The following is a 17,953-nucleotide window of genomic DNA, read 5'->3' as shown; positions in this document are numbered from 1 at the left end:
CATTCCAGATTGCAATGTTGCCATTTGACCATGCATCATATATCATGCACACAGAAGAAACCCTTTACTATAAGAAAAGTAAAAATATTATTTAAACACATCTATTTATTATAATTCATGTTTAAATATTTCAAATAACTATTTTATTTTTGTGCTTTATTTTTCCCCATACACAGGTAATGAAGCAAATATAAATATAAAAAAGAATATTCTACTGGATTTCAAGGCTCAAGAACTATTACACTTTTAAATTTCTACCAAAAATGTAAGCTTGAAAATCCTACTGTTTTTGATATCTTCTGTATACAGTTTCCTTCCTAGAAATACTCTAAAAAATAGATTTTTAAATTATAAGATATGGATTTGTTAATATTGAGAAATAAAAATATAAAGGTTCATGTTAAAGAAAATTAAGAAAATAATTAAATTTAAAAAATAAAAACATATACTACAATAAAAATACAGACTAAAATGTTATGGGTAGAAGTCGGTAAACAAATTTCTGATTTTATTCCAATTCTAAAAAACATTTACACAATTTTAAAACCAATCTGATTTCTGTTAAGCATTTATTGAAAATTAACTGCATATTTTATGGGGTTTGTGCTGATGTTACTTTTACAGACATAATGCTTGACTTTTCAGTCTACAGCTCCATGTAATTCCACAGACATCTGTTTTGCACCCCAGATGCTCATATGAAATACACAACGAAACAGTTTCCTGTAGTCAATTAAAGACGTCTAGGGGAAGTACTCATTCATGGTCTGGTCAAGAAACTGGGAGCATGAAATTTCATAGTTCTAATCCCAGCTGAATTGGATCCCCCAGTGAATTCATTTATTAATTCAAAACTTCTAAAAGGAAGTTGATGCATGCTTGTTTCAAAGTGTATCATCATATCAAATATCACCATTCTGTCTTTCCTCTGGGCAAATCACCTATGCATTCGCATTGAATGTTATATAACTGATACATTGAAAAAAAAGATGTAAAATAATCAAAGGACATATAGATGAGAATGCTAGATGAAAATTCCTTAAGACATTGCTAACACAAGATATAATGTAAAATAGGTCACTCATCCCTATCTTATGTTCACTAATAGTTGAATGATGGACACTTTGGGGTTTTTTTAAAGGTTCTTATCTGACACTGTAACACAAGTACAAACTAAGCTGAGAATACACTGAGAAAATTAACTAGTCAAGAGCCAAATACATAACCGTCTTATGAAATACTGTCTCTTCAGTTCCTCAGCTACCAAAGTGACTAGTACCTAACCAATACTAGATTACACCATAAAATCTTAGTTATCTATTTATGTCAAGATTATTATCACTGAAGTTACAGATCACTAAGATTCATCTTCACTTCTTATTGACTCATATAGATAATCTATTCTGCATAATCAATAAGAAAGATAAAGAAGGTTTCAGCTTTACATAAAATATCATAACATATGAAATTTTATAAAGACCTTCAAAATATATTCATAAATTTCTTCACAAATTTCGTAACAATCAGCTTCTGATATCATGAGTCTTGTAGTTCAGTATAAATATGGAATTTCTATTACAATTATATAGAAGAAAATGTAATGACTAGTGCAAAATAAATGTTAGAGGCACAATATAATTTGTCATTCATTATATTATTCTTGATTGTAACTACAAAATTACAGATGGGCTGTCAGAAAGAGACCTCAGTGATGTGCTTTATAAACACTACTGTCATTATCTTAGTAATACTTTTTGTTGTATAGTCACTCTACTTTACCTAATACACATGAAAAGAATATTAGGTTTTAAATATCCTGATACAAAGTTTTGAAATAAACCAGAAATGCCTTCATAACTATTTAGGTGATGCAGTTTACAGAGAAGTTGAATATGGCAATACATGATGTTATAATAATGGAACAGAAGTCTGTTTTGCTTTATTGTTCTGACTTAGTAAATTTTAAAGGGTTCTGATGCTTGAAGACATCTTTCTATAAAAGAAGAAATCTTATCTGATTTGTTGACAGTTTAAAATCTAACACCGAAAATGAAAACCTATGCTAATGTCTCCTGCTAAATTCTGGAAACTGAATCCATCACTGACACCTTTTAACAAAAAAGCAGTGCAAACATGTCCAGCCTAAGGCACTTCAAAAACAAATTGTTTCACTCCTGTGAAGAATAATGAAATGTACTATAATCAGACATAGGGTAAACATTAGTCCATTTCATTTAATTATATATATAGATATATTTAAAATGTGGTTCTATTCCAAAAAGGAATTCTATAAAAATGGCACATTCTTTTGCAAAAGTATCCTTTTAATTATCCCCTTAATCTATTTACAGATGCAGTTATTTAGTTTGTGCTAGAAAGTTACCTGACTCCCCCTTATGATTTAATCAGGAATTGGTTCACTGAGATGTCAAGCACTTTCAGTTTCTAATTTCTGTAATTAAAATTGAAGGCACCAAACATATCCAGAATTTTTAAAACTACAGTTAGTTAATCAGTTAAAAATGTCCAACTTAATGACCTTAAAAAAAATTCAAAAAGTAACCTCTTATGTGTCTCGAAAAAAATATGTGGTTGTACAATTGTAAATGATGATAAGCTTTGGTTTGCACAGGCTCCTGATGCTAACGTTCAATTAAAATAACAGATCTCCTGTTCACAGAGAAGTTTACAGCTGATACCTAATAGGCTGGATATTTATTTCCTTGCAAATACTCTAAATTTAGTTTGAAATTACTGACAAAATGACACGTCCTTCTACAATGCCAGATTTATAGAAAGACTGCCTTTAGAGTAGAACCATATTTAAAAACTCACCATGCAGACTGGAGAAACCAGTTCTATTAGGAATACATAATTTTGAAAACACACAGACAACACAGCACAAACTTCACTCTTGCACTAGAAAAAAGTAACAAAAAAGGAGTACACTCACAGATAGAAAACTTGTTGCTGTTGTCTTTCCCTGGAAACAATTTAAATCCTCTAGATTTAAAATCTATGGCCTTTTTCACTAGTTAAAAACAAACAAACAAACAAACAAAAACATGTATCAGGCAATACAGTCTAAAATTTCATTTCATTTGTCAAATTTTATCATGGAAGTACATACAAATTAGATTACTGGCTACCTAACAAGTTTAGTTGTGTACCGTTTGTGGGAAACAATTTAAAAAAAAATAAATATTGAGACCAATTTGCATACCTGACAAAGGAAAGAAGTGAGATTTATAAATTAATTTTTCTCCTGCATAACTAAGAAAAAAAGTATGGCTAAAAGTGTTTATTTCCATGCACCATATAATTGTGTAAAGCATTTGCACACTTTTATGGAACCTGGAAAGTGAAAAGAATTACAAATGTGTTTGCTTTAAAACAATGGTTTCTTCTGTGTTGAGAAAAAGTGGTTACTTATCCTCTGCTTTCTCCATAAAGAAAAAAAAAGAAAGAAAAAAGATATTTGAATATAGAAAATAAAATACCATCTATTGTTCTGCTTTTGGTTCTGCAGCTGATCTTTCCAGCTTAAAAATTGTTATTTTGAAAATGTGAAATGGAAGGTAGCTGGCTCCCACCTCTCCCCCAAGTCCACAGATCATCTGTTTCTGTAAAAGTCCTTATTTGGGGCTGGTTTCATGATTAAAACAGTTATTACTGGAAAACCTTGTGGTCTCAATGTACCTTTGAAAGAAAACAACTAATATAAAGAGAATAAACCCCAAACTTAACATATATCAGCAATGTAATCAAGAATAAGGCAAGAGCACCACAAGAAACTTTCATTTTCAGTAATTAAACTAAGTGTTTCTTATCTCCCATACACTTGGAATGTGAGCTATGAACCATACATTAAAATGAACCTCCTGAAATATTGCAAGTGTAGGTTAATTTCAGGTACGTTATATTTACTGGCTTTATAGAATACATATATTTAAAAACTATGTGAAAGAGGATGTTTTATATTGGCTACAAACAAATACCTCTGATGAAGCATAGATTAAAGGAACTAGGTCTAGGAGAAGTTAATGTGAGAAGATAGACTGTACATCATCAAAGAATTTTTCATACACATTAACTTCTTACAGAAAATCGATAGATATTCAAAGAACCCTTACATGAGGAATAAATACCAAAGCAGAAAAACACTATTGATATGTTTTTATAAATAAATTAATCATTACCACAGACAGCAGTAGAACAAGATTCCAAAGAAACCGCATACTAAGAAAGACAGTTATTAGGAAAGATACAGGATGTGCTGATAAATACTTTTTACACTTCTGATGTAAGATACCATATTTTCTTATAAATGTAGAGATGCTACTATCTCGAGAGGCAAAATGTAGACTTCCTTGTGTATTAATATGATGTAACTCTGATAATGTTTCTGGGAAATACATTATTTGCAGAAGCAGAACTTATTTGTTGCACAAAATACTAGATTCATTTTTTTTAATCCTTAGTAGCAGAAGCCCTCCTCTCTCTCCATATTGACTGAAGTCCAGTGGAGGTCATAGGCCCAAAAACTGTATCTTCTCACAGCAGAGCTATACTGAAAAAACAGTAATGCTCTCTTGTCATTGTCTGAACTTTCTAAAATGCTATTTCTCTGTAAATATGAATGTTGGGGTATAGCTGCAACCTTCTTTTGGCTTTTCGAGGATCAATATAACGTAACTCCTCATGAATCCGAAGATATCCTCTGTTATTTTTCCAGCACCTAAGTAAAATGGGAGTGGGCTTGAATGCATGATCACAGGTGCTGGGATGTGTTTTAATGACTCATTAGAGACATGTTTGTCCTTTATTTTCAGAAACCATCATAAGATGGAAGAGTGCCTTGTGGTTTTTATTGGTTTCTCCTCATTCTCAAACACCTGAATGACATATTCTTAGTTTATCTAGTCAAGAAGAGTTCACAAGATTTAAGGTGGAACTGAAAATAGTTACAAGAGTGTGCTGGTGATAATAATTTGCATCACTTTGCCTAGGCTATTAAATACCACTAGGAAAGGAAGCAATTCCAGTTCTCTGAAGCAGCTTTACACTACACGAGAAGAATTTTACTTTTAGCTGTGGTTTATATGTTGATCTATCATTGAACAGTAGTTTCTGAATACACTGTGAAGGAGTAGTTATAAAAATTTATTTGTCCCAAATATGACATCATTAAACTACGTGTTGGGCTGCATATGTATGTACGTACATAAAAACAACCCGATCATCACACACACAAAAAAATCCCCTACCCAGTAAATACTTTATACTTGGCAAAATAAGCATTACTTCATACGTCATACACATGACAGTAAGTACTGAAAGAGGAGTTCACTTTGCAGAAATCTTAGAGGAGGGACTCATGACAGAAAAAAGTGTAGTCGTACACACCTAAGCTAGTCCATAAAGAGAAAAAGACATTTGAATGCTCAATTCATTCAGACTTAAGATGAGTTTATATGTCCATTTCTCTCAAAACAAACAGTGGAGATGTCATAGTGCTACAGATAGCTAAATCTGGTCAGACTAGATTGTTTTCATATCTCTGAACAGCCAAGAGCCAAGAAAATAGATTACACCAGCAAGGTAGGAGACTCCTGTGGAGGTATATCAATGTAATAGGAAGGTAGGAATAAGATTCTCCAGTAAATTGAATAATAATATAGCATGACTTTAATTGTAACCCAAAGCTTCCTTTATGCCCCATCCTTCAATTCATTTCAGAATCAATTGAAAAATAAAACTGAAAATTTAGAGAAAACAATCAAAATATTCAGAGACCAAACTTAGTTACATTCTCTTTGCAGTAGAATAAATTTTCAATATCACTTAAAGATCATCAATTACATAATTGTAAATACCATAAAAGTATATTTTAAAAATAGTCTAAACACCTATCTTACATAACCATCTGTCCAGTGTTATAATGGCTTAAAATTTTTAACACTACTTTAAATATATATGGCTTCTATGTTGTTTGGTTTGTTTGTTTTAAATGTTTAGATAGAGACCACAAGTTTGTTTCTTTTTAGTGTTTATTTTTGGAGGAGAAGGAACTCTGATGCACATCTCCTATCCAAATACATCTCTGAACGTATTTTTTGATTATGTGACCATATGAAACATGAACAGTAGCACCAGAACTGTGTGACACCAAATCAGAGGTTATGTCAAAAAGCCCTGAAAACCTGGAAATAATTTAGGCATCCACCTTGGCACTTCTGCTCAACACTGCACATGCTTTTTTTTTTTTTCCCAGTGAAAGTAACTTTAATAGAAATATAAAATTAGAATCATAGAATCACAGAATGGTTTGGGTTGAAAGGGACCTTAAAGAGCATCTTGTTCCAATCTCTCCTGCCATAGGCAGGGACACCTTCCACAAAAAAGTATGCTAAAGCTTCATCCAGCCTGGTCCCAAAGACTTCCAGGGATGGGGCATCCACAGATTTTCTGGGAAACTTCAAGCACCTCACCACTCTCAGTAAAGAATTTCTTCCTAACATCCAATAAAACCCCACCTTCTTTAAGCTTAAAACCATTCTCCCTTGTTCGATCACTGCATGCCCTTGTAAAAAGCCCTCTCCAGCTCTCCTGTAAGCCTCCTTTTGGTACTTGAAGGTGCTCCAAAGTCTCCCCAAAGTCTTCATTTCTTCAGACTGAACAGCCCTAGCTCTCTCTCTTTCTGTAACTTTTTTTTTATCTAAAGATAGAAGGCCCAATGTTTTCTGTAAATAAGAAAATGGAACTGAGTGCTTTATTGAGGAGGGAAGGATATGAGCAGTCCTGGTAATGAAAAAAGTTCAGGAAAGAAGTTTTGCATGACATATGTGTATCTTAATATTCAGTCAATAGTCAAACCAGAGTCATGTACACTTTTCAAGTAGCCAATTTATATGTAAAGTGAAATGTGTTCAGAATTATTTTGTTGACCTTTCTGACCAAAACAGTCTTTCAGGTAAAATAAGGAAAATTCAAACACTTACAGGCCAATTTTTAAACTATTTTCTTAATGGGTTTTTTTATAGAAAATGCTATGCAATTATGTATATTTATACATATTCATAAGCATAAATACTACATAAAAACACTTGTGAGAGGGGACTAATCCAGACAATTACTGCATTTTACACTTCAGGGTAGGTATTGCATTAAAAAAAAGTCCCCAGGTAAATAAGTTTTAAGCATGTATATCATAAAAGAAACATTTAGGTGTATATTTTGACTAACAACCTTGAATGCAGCAAGCAGTCATACACCAGAAACAAAATTAATTTTGAATGAAGAAAAGATTGTTCAGTTGACATAGTTCTGGCTTCATTGAAAACGTGTATCATGAGGGCTACATGTGACATAAATTTCAAGGAAGAAAATTGTCTTCTACATTATAGAAGCATTGGAGTATAGAGCCATGTGAAGGATAGTCATTTAAAACACTGTCAACCCACAAATTTATGTCTTAATTTTGGTTATGCAACAACATCTATGAAAAGGAATTGTCTGGCTTGTCATGTCTGCATTTTGTAAATTTTCAAATCATGTAAAAATTGTATTTAAAGTGCTGAGGACTAAGCAAAACAGGCACTCAGGTTGCATTACTATAAGAAATTCTACAGAGTATTTAACGTGGAAACTTTGTTCTCATCTGACCTCATATACTTATTTCCTTAGGTGTAGTTCAGAGTAGTTCAAGTACTGAAACAGCCCTTCTGTTCTCCAGAACTATTCTCACTTTATATTCACTACCACTCAGCTAATGGAGATGAAGAACAATATCATAACCTCAGAGCCATTATTTCAGGATTTTATGTACAGCCCTACTTAAATGACATCTGCAAAAATGTAATACTATGTGAAAGAAAGCTTACTTGACTGTGCTTAAACTTTTTTTTTGCATATCTATAAATGCCCATATAACATTTTTAGAAAACTTGTAATATCTCTGAAAATAAAAGAAAGTTTTTCCCTCTTCACAATCTTTGTATTCTCTGTTTCTCATCTTTGCCATTTATTTAAAATCCAATGGAAATTACTCTTAGACACTATCTGAAACAAAAAACGTAGTCTCAAGACTACTTTTTTTTTTTTTTTAAAGAAGGATGAGACAGGAAAGTTAATCTTTCCTATAAATTTGCATTTTCAAAATTCTTTCCACCACACTACTATTATTTACAGAACATAAATCAATATCATTTGTTTACTTTGATGTGGATCGAGATGCTAGGGACACAAGGTGACAATAAAAACAGTTGCAGATTTAGAGTTACATGATCTTCATCAGTATTTTTTTGCTGATGTTATCTGAGAAATAAAGAGTAGTTAACTCATTAACTTTTTTCTCAAAAGACAGGAAAGATTTGCTTGGAATACTGTGTAGAACTGATTTTGACTTTTGCAGAACCAGAAATTCACTAATTACTTAAAAACTTTCCTATGTGATAATGGCAGATTTTACTTGCAGAAAATCTGTTTCCAATGACAGAAAAAAGAGTGTAATATACTCTGGACTTCCAACACTTGATTCTCATGTGCAGATATGCCAAATAAGTTATGCATGATACTCCCATTTCATCTTTGGCATATGTCTAATTCTTTGTATTTCCACTAGAAGCTGATCTACATGCACAGCACATTCACAGCCTGAATGTATTGAATTTACTACTCACGTAAAGGTCAGCTCCATTTTTTTTTGCATGCATGTCATGTTCACTACACATGTGATGCATCTAATTATCCAGAATTTCCTCACTCTAACAATATAAGTGTTAGATATCCAGATATCTTACAGATCACTACTTCAAGGGATTGCACAAATGGGATGGGAATAGGAGGGATGAGATAAAATCCTATTTAGTTTTTATGTAATGGCACTTAAGCCTTCAGAAATTTACATTAAAAATCTTTAAACCTAGTGATCACCCAGATAAACACTGTAACCCAGCACACTCAGCATTATCTTCTAAATCCTTTCTGTACCTTGAAAGTCAGCATTAGAGAACATGAATTTTCATCAGGTTTTGGAATACAGCATGAACTGCAAAGGTTAAGGATTTCTTAAATATGAAGAGCCATTCAGAAGGTGAACAATAGACTACAAAGTGGTGAACCATCTACTTTTCATAATGTTCCATTTTTCACTTTCTCCATGAGCTGATCTTAGTTTCCTTTTTACTATCCATTCTCTCCACAGCCCTCCCCACACTTCTCCACACCTCCCTGCCCCTTTCAAATCTAAAGTACCCTGGTCAAAGCAGATTTTATATAATATTTATATTTCAAACTACTGCAACTACTGCATTACTACAGTGAATGACTGAACTGAATTACTAGTTTAAAATTATCAAAATTACAGTTTTGCTACTATATCCTACATTATATGCATCTAAAATTTCTCCAATTTGGAAAAATTATTTTCAAATAGGAAGTTAATAGTTAATATTTATATTTTAATATTAATTTATAATTGCACTAATGAGAAATTGCTTTTTACATTCTAGCTATACTGCATCTAATTCATACCAACATATTGTTGTCAAACGAAGAAAACCTGAAATACTGAGGGAAAATAATGACACTGCATATCAGAAGTCAAATATCAATTATAGAAGTAAACATGGGCAGTGTAATGAAGAACACTTAAGAACCACAGGAATTGCAAGAAAAATAAATCAAAGGGAAAAGTTTGGAGAATAAAATTGACAGGCAACTATAAAAGACAAAAGTTCAAGTAAAACATTAACACAAATCATTTATTGAAATCAGTATGACTGATTTTCTTTTTCCCTTTCTTTCTTCTAATCACGCCAGCCTGTACTATTGGACATTATTATCAGGTTTTCTCTAATAAAAATCTTGAAATTAACAAACAATGGATTATACAGTTCATCTACCAAACAGAATGTAATATATGTGATTTGTTGCACATATCAAATGGCTATTTCCAAAAGCATTATGAAATATCAAACAAATGTAATTCAGAGATTAAATGTTTGAGTGCTAGATTACATCCATGTCATGCTTATTTCCCAAAACATTTAAAATTATTGTAAAAAAAATCCTTCTTAGAAATACACACTTTATATAGAAATATACTTAAAAATAAGGAATATAATAATCTTACAGCAAATTACATTTACTTTCTTCCAACTCCCATCTTTGTAGTTCTGTGTTTCGCTAACAAAAAAAAGCCCCACAAAAAAAATCCAAAAACAAAAACTAAACTAAATCAAACCAAACTAAGAAAACAACTGAAGAAAAAACCCTCATAAAGCCAATATAAAAAAAAACTGAGGACAGATGCAAATTTATTACCTACTTGACAAAAATATTTAATAGCTATTCAGAAATCCTCTCCTTCCCTACTACTCCTTTCTTGCTCATGCTTCTAAGAAAACCTCAAAAAAATAGCATGTATGTATTAATATTATAATAAATTCCTAAAATTTTTGTATTGGATAATCGCAAAGTAAAGATCTGTCATACAGTGAATCTTTTAAAAAAATCAAGATAACGTGTTACTTTGTCTTAACTTCCTTTGGTTTTCAAAAGTTCCATTAGCAACATTTTTAATCCTCATTAAAATTCTCCTGGCTGTTACTAAGATACTACATAAAGTCAGATATCAAAAAAGACAATGTAAGCTGGGCAAGTGTTCTTAAAGAATAAATGGGAAAGGATAGAGCAAGTATGAATTAAAGGCTTCATAAGAAAGTAATAAAAAATAGAGCTGAATGGAGATATCGGTAAAATTAATATTTCACAAATAGCTAAGTAAAATCATCAAAACGTGTATATATATATTAAATCCTCAAACTGAGTATATATGGTTAAAAATTTGCAAATAATTAGTGACATTTCTTCTCTTTAGAAAGAGAAGTTTGGAGCAGTGAAATTTGTTGAAATGCAAAGTTCTCTTGAAAATAACTGGGAATTAGGATTCTAAGGGAAGAAGAGTCACTTTTGAACTGCTAGAGTCATCCATTAAGACTTCTTGGCGCTATTTGACCTTGACTTAGATAAGCAATTTTTTTTCCTCCAACAACTTTATCTCTTTTTCAGACTCTTTCTTTTTTCTAAATTTACTTTATGAGTTGTGAATTTCTTTAGAGGCCTTTTTACATGGCTTGCACCTGGTGCTCATTTCTTTCTTTAGTTTAGAAATACCTTTACAGTGGATGTTGTCTTAGAATGCAGGACTTTGTAATCTTATATTAAAATCAATTAAGTGTTAAAAATAATTTTTGTTTCCACTTTGTTACTGTCTTGGTGTATATAATTACATACCTACTGATAGTGTAAATATTCTTCATGAATACTCACTTCCTTAGGATAAAATTAAAAGGCACAATACTTTAATTCTTCATTTTTCAATACAAGAAATGAAATAATTGTTCAGTTGCTTGTACTGATCACGACTGCTGCATAAAATAATTTTAGCCAAACTTTATGGATCTACCTTGAGAAAGTAAAAAACAAAACAAAACAAAAAACTCACAAAAACACAAAAACAAACAAACAAGCAAAACCAACAACCACACAAACACCCCTCCAATTAGATAGATAGATAGATTAGATAGATAGAAACTATGTTTGTATATATATACATATATACATATATACATATACACATACATACATACAAATATATATACACATATATGTGTGTGTGTGTGTGTGTGTGTGTGTGTGTGTGTGTGTGTGTGTGTGTATAAGTGCTTCTTCTTAGTTGGACTTATGTGATAGGAGTTGCTTATTTCTGGGGTCTAAGACTCTCTGTGATCAGGAACAGAATTCCAGTGACTTTGACTGGATATACTTCATTTTCAATCCAGTTCACACTATAGTAGAATTGAGGAATTTTTTTTTAAAAATTTGCACTCACTTTTTAAAAATTATTTCAACTTACTTTATTGTCCTTTTAAAACCCCCAGGAGAGTGATATCATTAATAAAAGTGAGTACCAGACTTGGTTATGTTTTAAATAGATATATCAAGGATTCTTCACAACTATGTGAGATAATAGAAAGCTCTGCTGTATTAACATCTGCAGCTTTCATATTTATTTTGTTTTTTTCTTTGCTTCTGTCTTGAGATCTCTTCAGAAATGCTTGTACTCCTTGTTCTCTATTGCCACTGTAACCAGAAGTAGGATACTCATTATTCTCAGGGGTATATAATTAGGATGCATGTGTACTTCCATATTAAAATGTATATGGAAAGAATAGAATAGGATAAGGTAGGGTAGGGTAGACTAGACTAGACTAGACTAGAATAGTTGGAAGGTACCTACACTGATCAACAGTTCAACTTCCTGGCCACATCAAGGCTGATCAAAATTTAGGTTGTATTATTAAGGACACTGTACAAAGCTCTCTTAGCATTTGGACATATGCCTTTTAGCATATTTCTAGACAGTAAAAGTATGCTATACAGGCACTAACATGAAAAAAAGTTTTAAAATATCTCTCATGATGTTTGTATATACTCAAAAATTTTAAAGCTTTAAGAAGTAACAGATGTAGTTGATGTATAGAACAAGTCAATAGCACTAACAGTATTACTACACTGAATTCTTACTGTATGAAACACAAATAGTAGAGAAGACCAAAAATGTCAGATTATCCTCTACTATAGTTATGATGAAATTAACATTAAATACATAAACAGAAAAAATGACACTCAAACAAATAACAAAACAAAATCTAAAATAAAATAAAGAAACTTAAGAAGAAATATCATGTTTATATCATGTTCCTAGCATGTTTCCTTTCCTTTCTGGTTTGACATCTGAAAAACACTGATAATACTAGAAACTATGACTGTAGTATCTACAGGAATTTCTACTGAATGCTACACATCTGAAGGCCCTGGATTTAACTGAATGAAAGTGGTCAGGGGACTCCTTTTTTCCCTCCACTTCTGAATAAAGGAGGAGATTTACTTTCCTGAGTTTGACCTTTTGGTTTCACTAGAACTAAGGACCCAAACGGTGCTGTGTTTTGCTTCCAGCTATCCTATCTAAAGATAGCTTTCATTAGCCTATGAAGGTGCATCCTGAAAGTAAGTTCTTGTCTTTCCTCTACGCCCTCCTTATACAAGAAGGTTTCAATGCTGCAGTAGAAAGCACTCTTCTTGCTCATCTCCTTAGTATATCTTAGTATTCTTAGTATATAATATATCTTTTTATATTATATGCTAACATGTCCTTAATTAAGCTCTCTACACATTGGCATTCACTTCTTGATAATGTATCCTTTCTTCCTATCTTACATTTTATATTGTAAGGTAGGGTGATCAGGAAAATGTAACACCATTATAGTACTTTTACTCATCTGATTCGGTCTGAATTCTTCTTGATGAAGAAATGATAATCATGTACAGTATTCCTCATGGGATCTCACTACTGCCTTATAAAATGATGCTCACACTTCCCTTCCTCTAATGAAAATATTTCACCAAGTGCATTGATGGTTTCTTTTTCCTCTCTTAAAGAATCAGAATGCATAGTCACCTCTTCTTCTGTCATTTCCAGCTAATAAGGTTAGAGAACAAATTCTTCAGACAGCCTTGGACACAACTGAAAATTACTGTGAGGTAGAAACAGTAAATTTTGGTAGAGTAATTCACATGTAGCAGTTGAATTTTGGATACATATGAACCTCTAGTTCTCTCTTCACCTCTCATTCATGTATACACTTAAAAATATATTTGCAAAACAAAACAGTATTGTTATCATCTACTCATTCTGAAAGGCCTTATTCATAGAACAATCCCACAGTGGGCAGTATTACTCTTTTTCTGTAGTTGTAATTTTGTATCAATGCTAATGTACCATAAAAGGTACCATAAATATTCTGGTCTTACTAGCAATATTTTCAAAAAAGCCTACAATTAGAACTTCATGTACAATAATTTTTTACAATTTTACCTATCCAGACACATTTATAGTAATTTTTAGTAAATTATATTTAGTATATTCATTTTTATTTTCCCAAACATTAATTACTTTGCATAATTTGGGAGTGTAATTCTTAAAATGAAGAACACAGAAAAAAATGCATTTACAAAGTGAAATCTAATTTAAAATCTGTTTATAAGGTAAATAATTTTAAAGCAATTTATAAAAAAATCTTAAGTAGCTCATATATAGTTACATAGTAATCCATAAGAAGAGAAACTTTTAGACTTTCATGCACATTTCTTTGTTGAAGAGAGGATTAAATACTTCAATCATAACCTACAGGAAACTCTGTAGAAACACCTGTGGAATATGCCTCCATAATAGAAATTCCTGCAAGTCAATTATAATGACCTCATATTCATAAAAAAATTCCTTCAAAATATGCTCTGTCTTTTTAATAAGAAATATTTTATAGAAGACAATTCCAAGTTATTTAATGAATTTCATTTGATAAATTCCAATGACTATTATAAGTATAGTATCTAATATTGGTGTTTGTCAAGCAAAAATGGTAAGTTTTTCCTTAGTATATGAATACCACTTTAATAACAGGCACACATATACTGTTCTGTGAGTATCACACTGTAAAAAAGAAATTAAAGATTTTGTATTAAAAATATTATCAAAATCAAGACATTAAGTGCCATGTGAGGGAATAAAATGCACACAGAAATAAATGTGGGCTCTCTTCTCCACTTAGGTCTATAAAAGTCTGACATGTATGTGGGCTGTTATACCCTTTGGTACCTGTGATACTACTACAATATGTGAGATATAAGCACTATAACACTATTTCAGCAATATCTTGTTCTCTATTTTTTTTTCAAAATCTAATGTTTAGCACTTTAATATGACAAAATAATTTAGAATTATGTGCCTTACCTATATCTTGTATTAAAGAATAAGTCAAGGAAGACAGGGACACTGAGAAAACAGTAAAAACAACATGCAGTGTAACGAGTCCAAGAAGGAAATAGAAAAAAACTGTCTGCATACCACAATTACTGTCAAATTTAACTGCCAAGTTAGCACATTCACACATCTTTAAATTAGAAGATATTACTACAGATCCTCAGATATTCCTGCTTAACTGTAAATAAGCCTGCTTTTTTTAACTTGACCAAAGATGTTCTGAAATGAATGCATATTCACACAACCAGTAAAAACCAAATTGTTGATTAATTTATAGAAGTCAATAACCAGAAAGTACTTTGGATTTGTACTAAAATTAATAGAATGGAAATATAAACACATGTTTAGTGATTTATGTTTCATATGCAAGCCAAATACAGTTTTTGGTTTTTAGTTTTTCTACTTAAATTATATGTTTTAAAATTCTGAAGAAATGCAGCTCTGCTGCTTCAGTGGATGTCAGTAAATGAAGCTACAATAACTTATAGTAGGTGAATATCCAGTAGGACAACAGATTCCAGTCTAAAGAAATCTTTACAAAATATCAGTCATATAATGAGATTTCTGCAATTTGTTTTTGCTATAAAAGATGTTTCATATTTCTGTTTATAAATTCTTCATGTAAAATGGATTAAAATATATATATAAAATAAATGGTATTCAACAACTATCCTGCAAAATTAAGCTGATCCTTCTCTGAACATGTTTATGTTTAAAAAAATCACATGATTTTTTTTTCTGAATGCCTGCTGATTAAGACATTCCATCATTATTTTTTCTCAGCCTCATGTTTCAGATAGCGACATTTACCTTTTGACACAGCAAACAATGCTTGGTTTATACTCCAAATGTTGCCCATTTTTAACACTTTACCATACGGATTAAATTATCTGAATATAGGAACATACAAAATCTTTAGCTTTACCACTTCAGACCTTGCAACTGAATTTTCTAGTGTCCTAAACATTGATTATATCATTGATTTCATGTTTGATGGAATGAAAATGTTTTAAAATTTTGCTGAAGATTTAAGCAAAAGGGAGATGAATACAACTGCATCACCTACTAGTTTAGAACAGCAGCTATTTATAAAGTACATTTTTTAAGCTACGGTTAATTTTATTTTAAAATATATGCAGAATAGATTAATATCCTTATCTCAATTCTCTAAACTTTCATCAGATATCACACTAGGCTTCATTGCAAAATATAATGATAGAAGCTATAAAGTTGCATCAAAAGGAAATTCCTTATCTTTCCCTTTTGTCATTCTATAAATTAAATTACCAAGACAATATTAATTTCATTTTTCCATCTAGCTACCCCACTAGAGCACAAATTTAGGTAAATTTAATCCCTATCCCATTTGGTTCAATTATATTTCCTGGATGGATACCTGAACTTTCACTTTTAGCTTATACAAAATATTTTTTCATAACTACATGGGCACAAGTAAAATAATATCCAATACCTCTATGAGTAACAACTGCAAGTTCTTTAGTTCTTTCTATCTGCTCGGCATTTCTTGGTTGTCTTCTTGGGCTTTGTGAATTTGCTTGATGAAGAGAGAGTGCTTCCTTGTAAGTGGCCGACTCCAGAACTGATTTTCTTATATTCATAGCTTGCACTTGTTCTTCAGAAGGTTGTCTATGGGTGGTCACTGCACTGGATACAGCAACATCAGCAGATGTACTAGCAACAGTAATGGCACCAGTAGTGGCCGCAATATGCTCCTCTAACTCACCAGTGGTGGAGGCAGTTTTGATGAAAGAAGAACCTGTGGGACACACAGTAGCACTGGATGCTAACTTTTTCTTTTGAATTGTGTTTTCCTGATCAATCTAAGAAATTAAATTTCTCTCTGTTTAACACAGTAAAGACAACTGACATGAAAAGAGGAAGGTTGATATGCTTTATTTAAAAATTTGAAGCAATCAGAATATTGTTCAATGCTAGTGAACCTCTTGTAATTATAGTGATATTTCATGTTAAGTTTTAGATGTCCTCAAAACTTATCCTATAAACTTTTGCACCAGTCATAATGACAGCACATAATTTTCACCTCTGCAAACTCAGTCCTGGAATCAGCATGGCTAGAGCAAAATATACAGCTATATCATTAAAAGGGCCCCCATACATAGAAAAGTGATAACCATCATATCAAGGAGGGAAACAGCAGATTATATAGTAACCTAGGCAGCAGGCAAAGCTTCCATACTCCAGCAGCTAATAAGGCTGCCAAATACATTCACTCTTTTCAGCAAAGCTTGATAGACTCTAAAAGCCCATTTAGACTTGACACAAGGCCAAGGGTAGATGGATAATAAAAGGTACACATTTAACAAAACATCTCAGCGTAATTATTTATACTTAAGATTGTACAGAAGCTTCATGTGTAATTCTCTGTTTGCTCTCTGATTTCTGTAATAGGCCAGAGCCAGATTATTTTACTCAAAAACCCCACTACCAAAATGTTTGATAAACTAAAAAATTGCCCATTCACTGTTTGTGAAAACATTAAATTAGCACTTCTAACCTTTCCAGTACTTAAAATATATAACCCATGTGGTATTTTTCATATTATATTAACATTTTCATCTTTCCCATTTCCCATATTTGGCTGCAAATTTTTGGCAGCCAAGTCTCTCACCTGTGAGGATTTAGAAATTTAATGCAGTAGAAACTCCATCTTGACTGGAACGAATAAATGACTGGGCAATGCATAACAAAATTCACCTTAAAAATTAGCATAAACAAACTTGATGTAGCATGATGTAGCATGTTATAGTAGCATCTTTCACATGTGGCTTTTTTTATTCCATTATAATGATTAGGGGCTCTTGAGCAGTCATTTAAACAATAAAATTCCACATTTCTGAGCTGTCCTCTCACACAGTCTCTGAGTCTTGTCCTTTAAGTGTAGTGAGTGATGTCAGGATGAAAACAAGTTTTTACACTGTTAGAAAAACCTATATACTAGAAAGTGGGCATAAGATTCCCAGAGGAACTAAGCAGCATACATATTTCATGCACCAGGTATATCAAACCTCTGATCAGAATTCTCAA

General features: G+C 31.9%; 1 protein-coding gene across 1 annotated transcript in view; it reads right to left on the bottom strand.

Annotated features, from left to right (window-relative positions):
• CSMD3 (CUB and Sushi multiple domains 3) overlaps positions 1–17,953 on the bottom strand; it is a 602,810-nt gene that overhangs the window by 359,404 nt on the left and 225,453 nt on the right. Inside the window, exons 7-8 of the mRNA XM_071553967.1 lie at positions 16,359–16,664; positions 2,954–3,031 (exon numbers count right to left, since the gene is read on the bottom strand). Coding sequence (XP_071410068.1) covers positions 2,954–3,031; positions 16,359–16,664 — 384 coding nt within the window. The remainder of the gene's footprint in view (positions 1–2,953; positions 3,032–16,358; positions 16,665–17,953) is intronic.

This window comes from Pithys albifrons, chromosome 4, assembly GCF_047495875.1.
Source record: "Pithys albifrons albifrons isolate INPA30051 chromosome 4, PitAlb_v1, whole genome shotgun sequence".
In the NCBI taxonomy this organism is placed as follows: domain Eukaryota; kingdom Metazoa; phylum Chordata; class Aves; order Passeriformes; family Thamnophilidae; genus Pithys; species Pithys albifrons.
The sequence above is the reverse complement of the archived record's forward strand: the minus strand, read 5'-3'. Positions and strand labels throughout refer to the sequence as shown.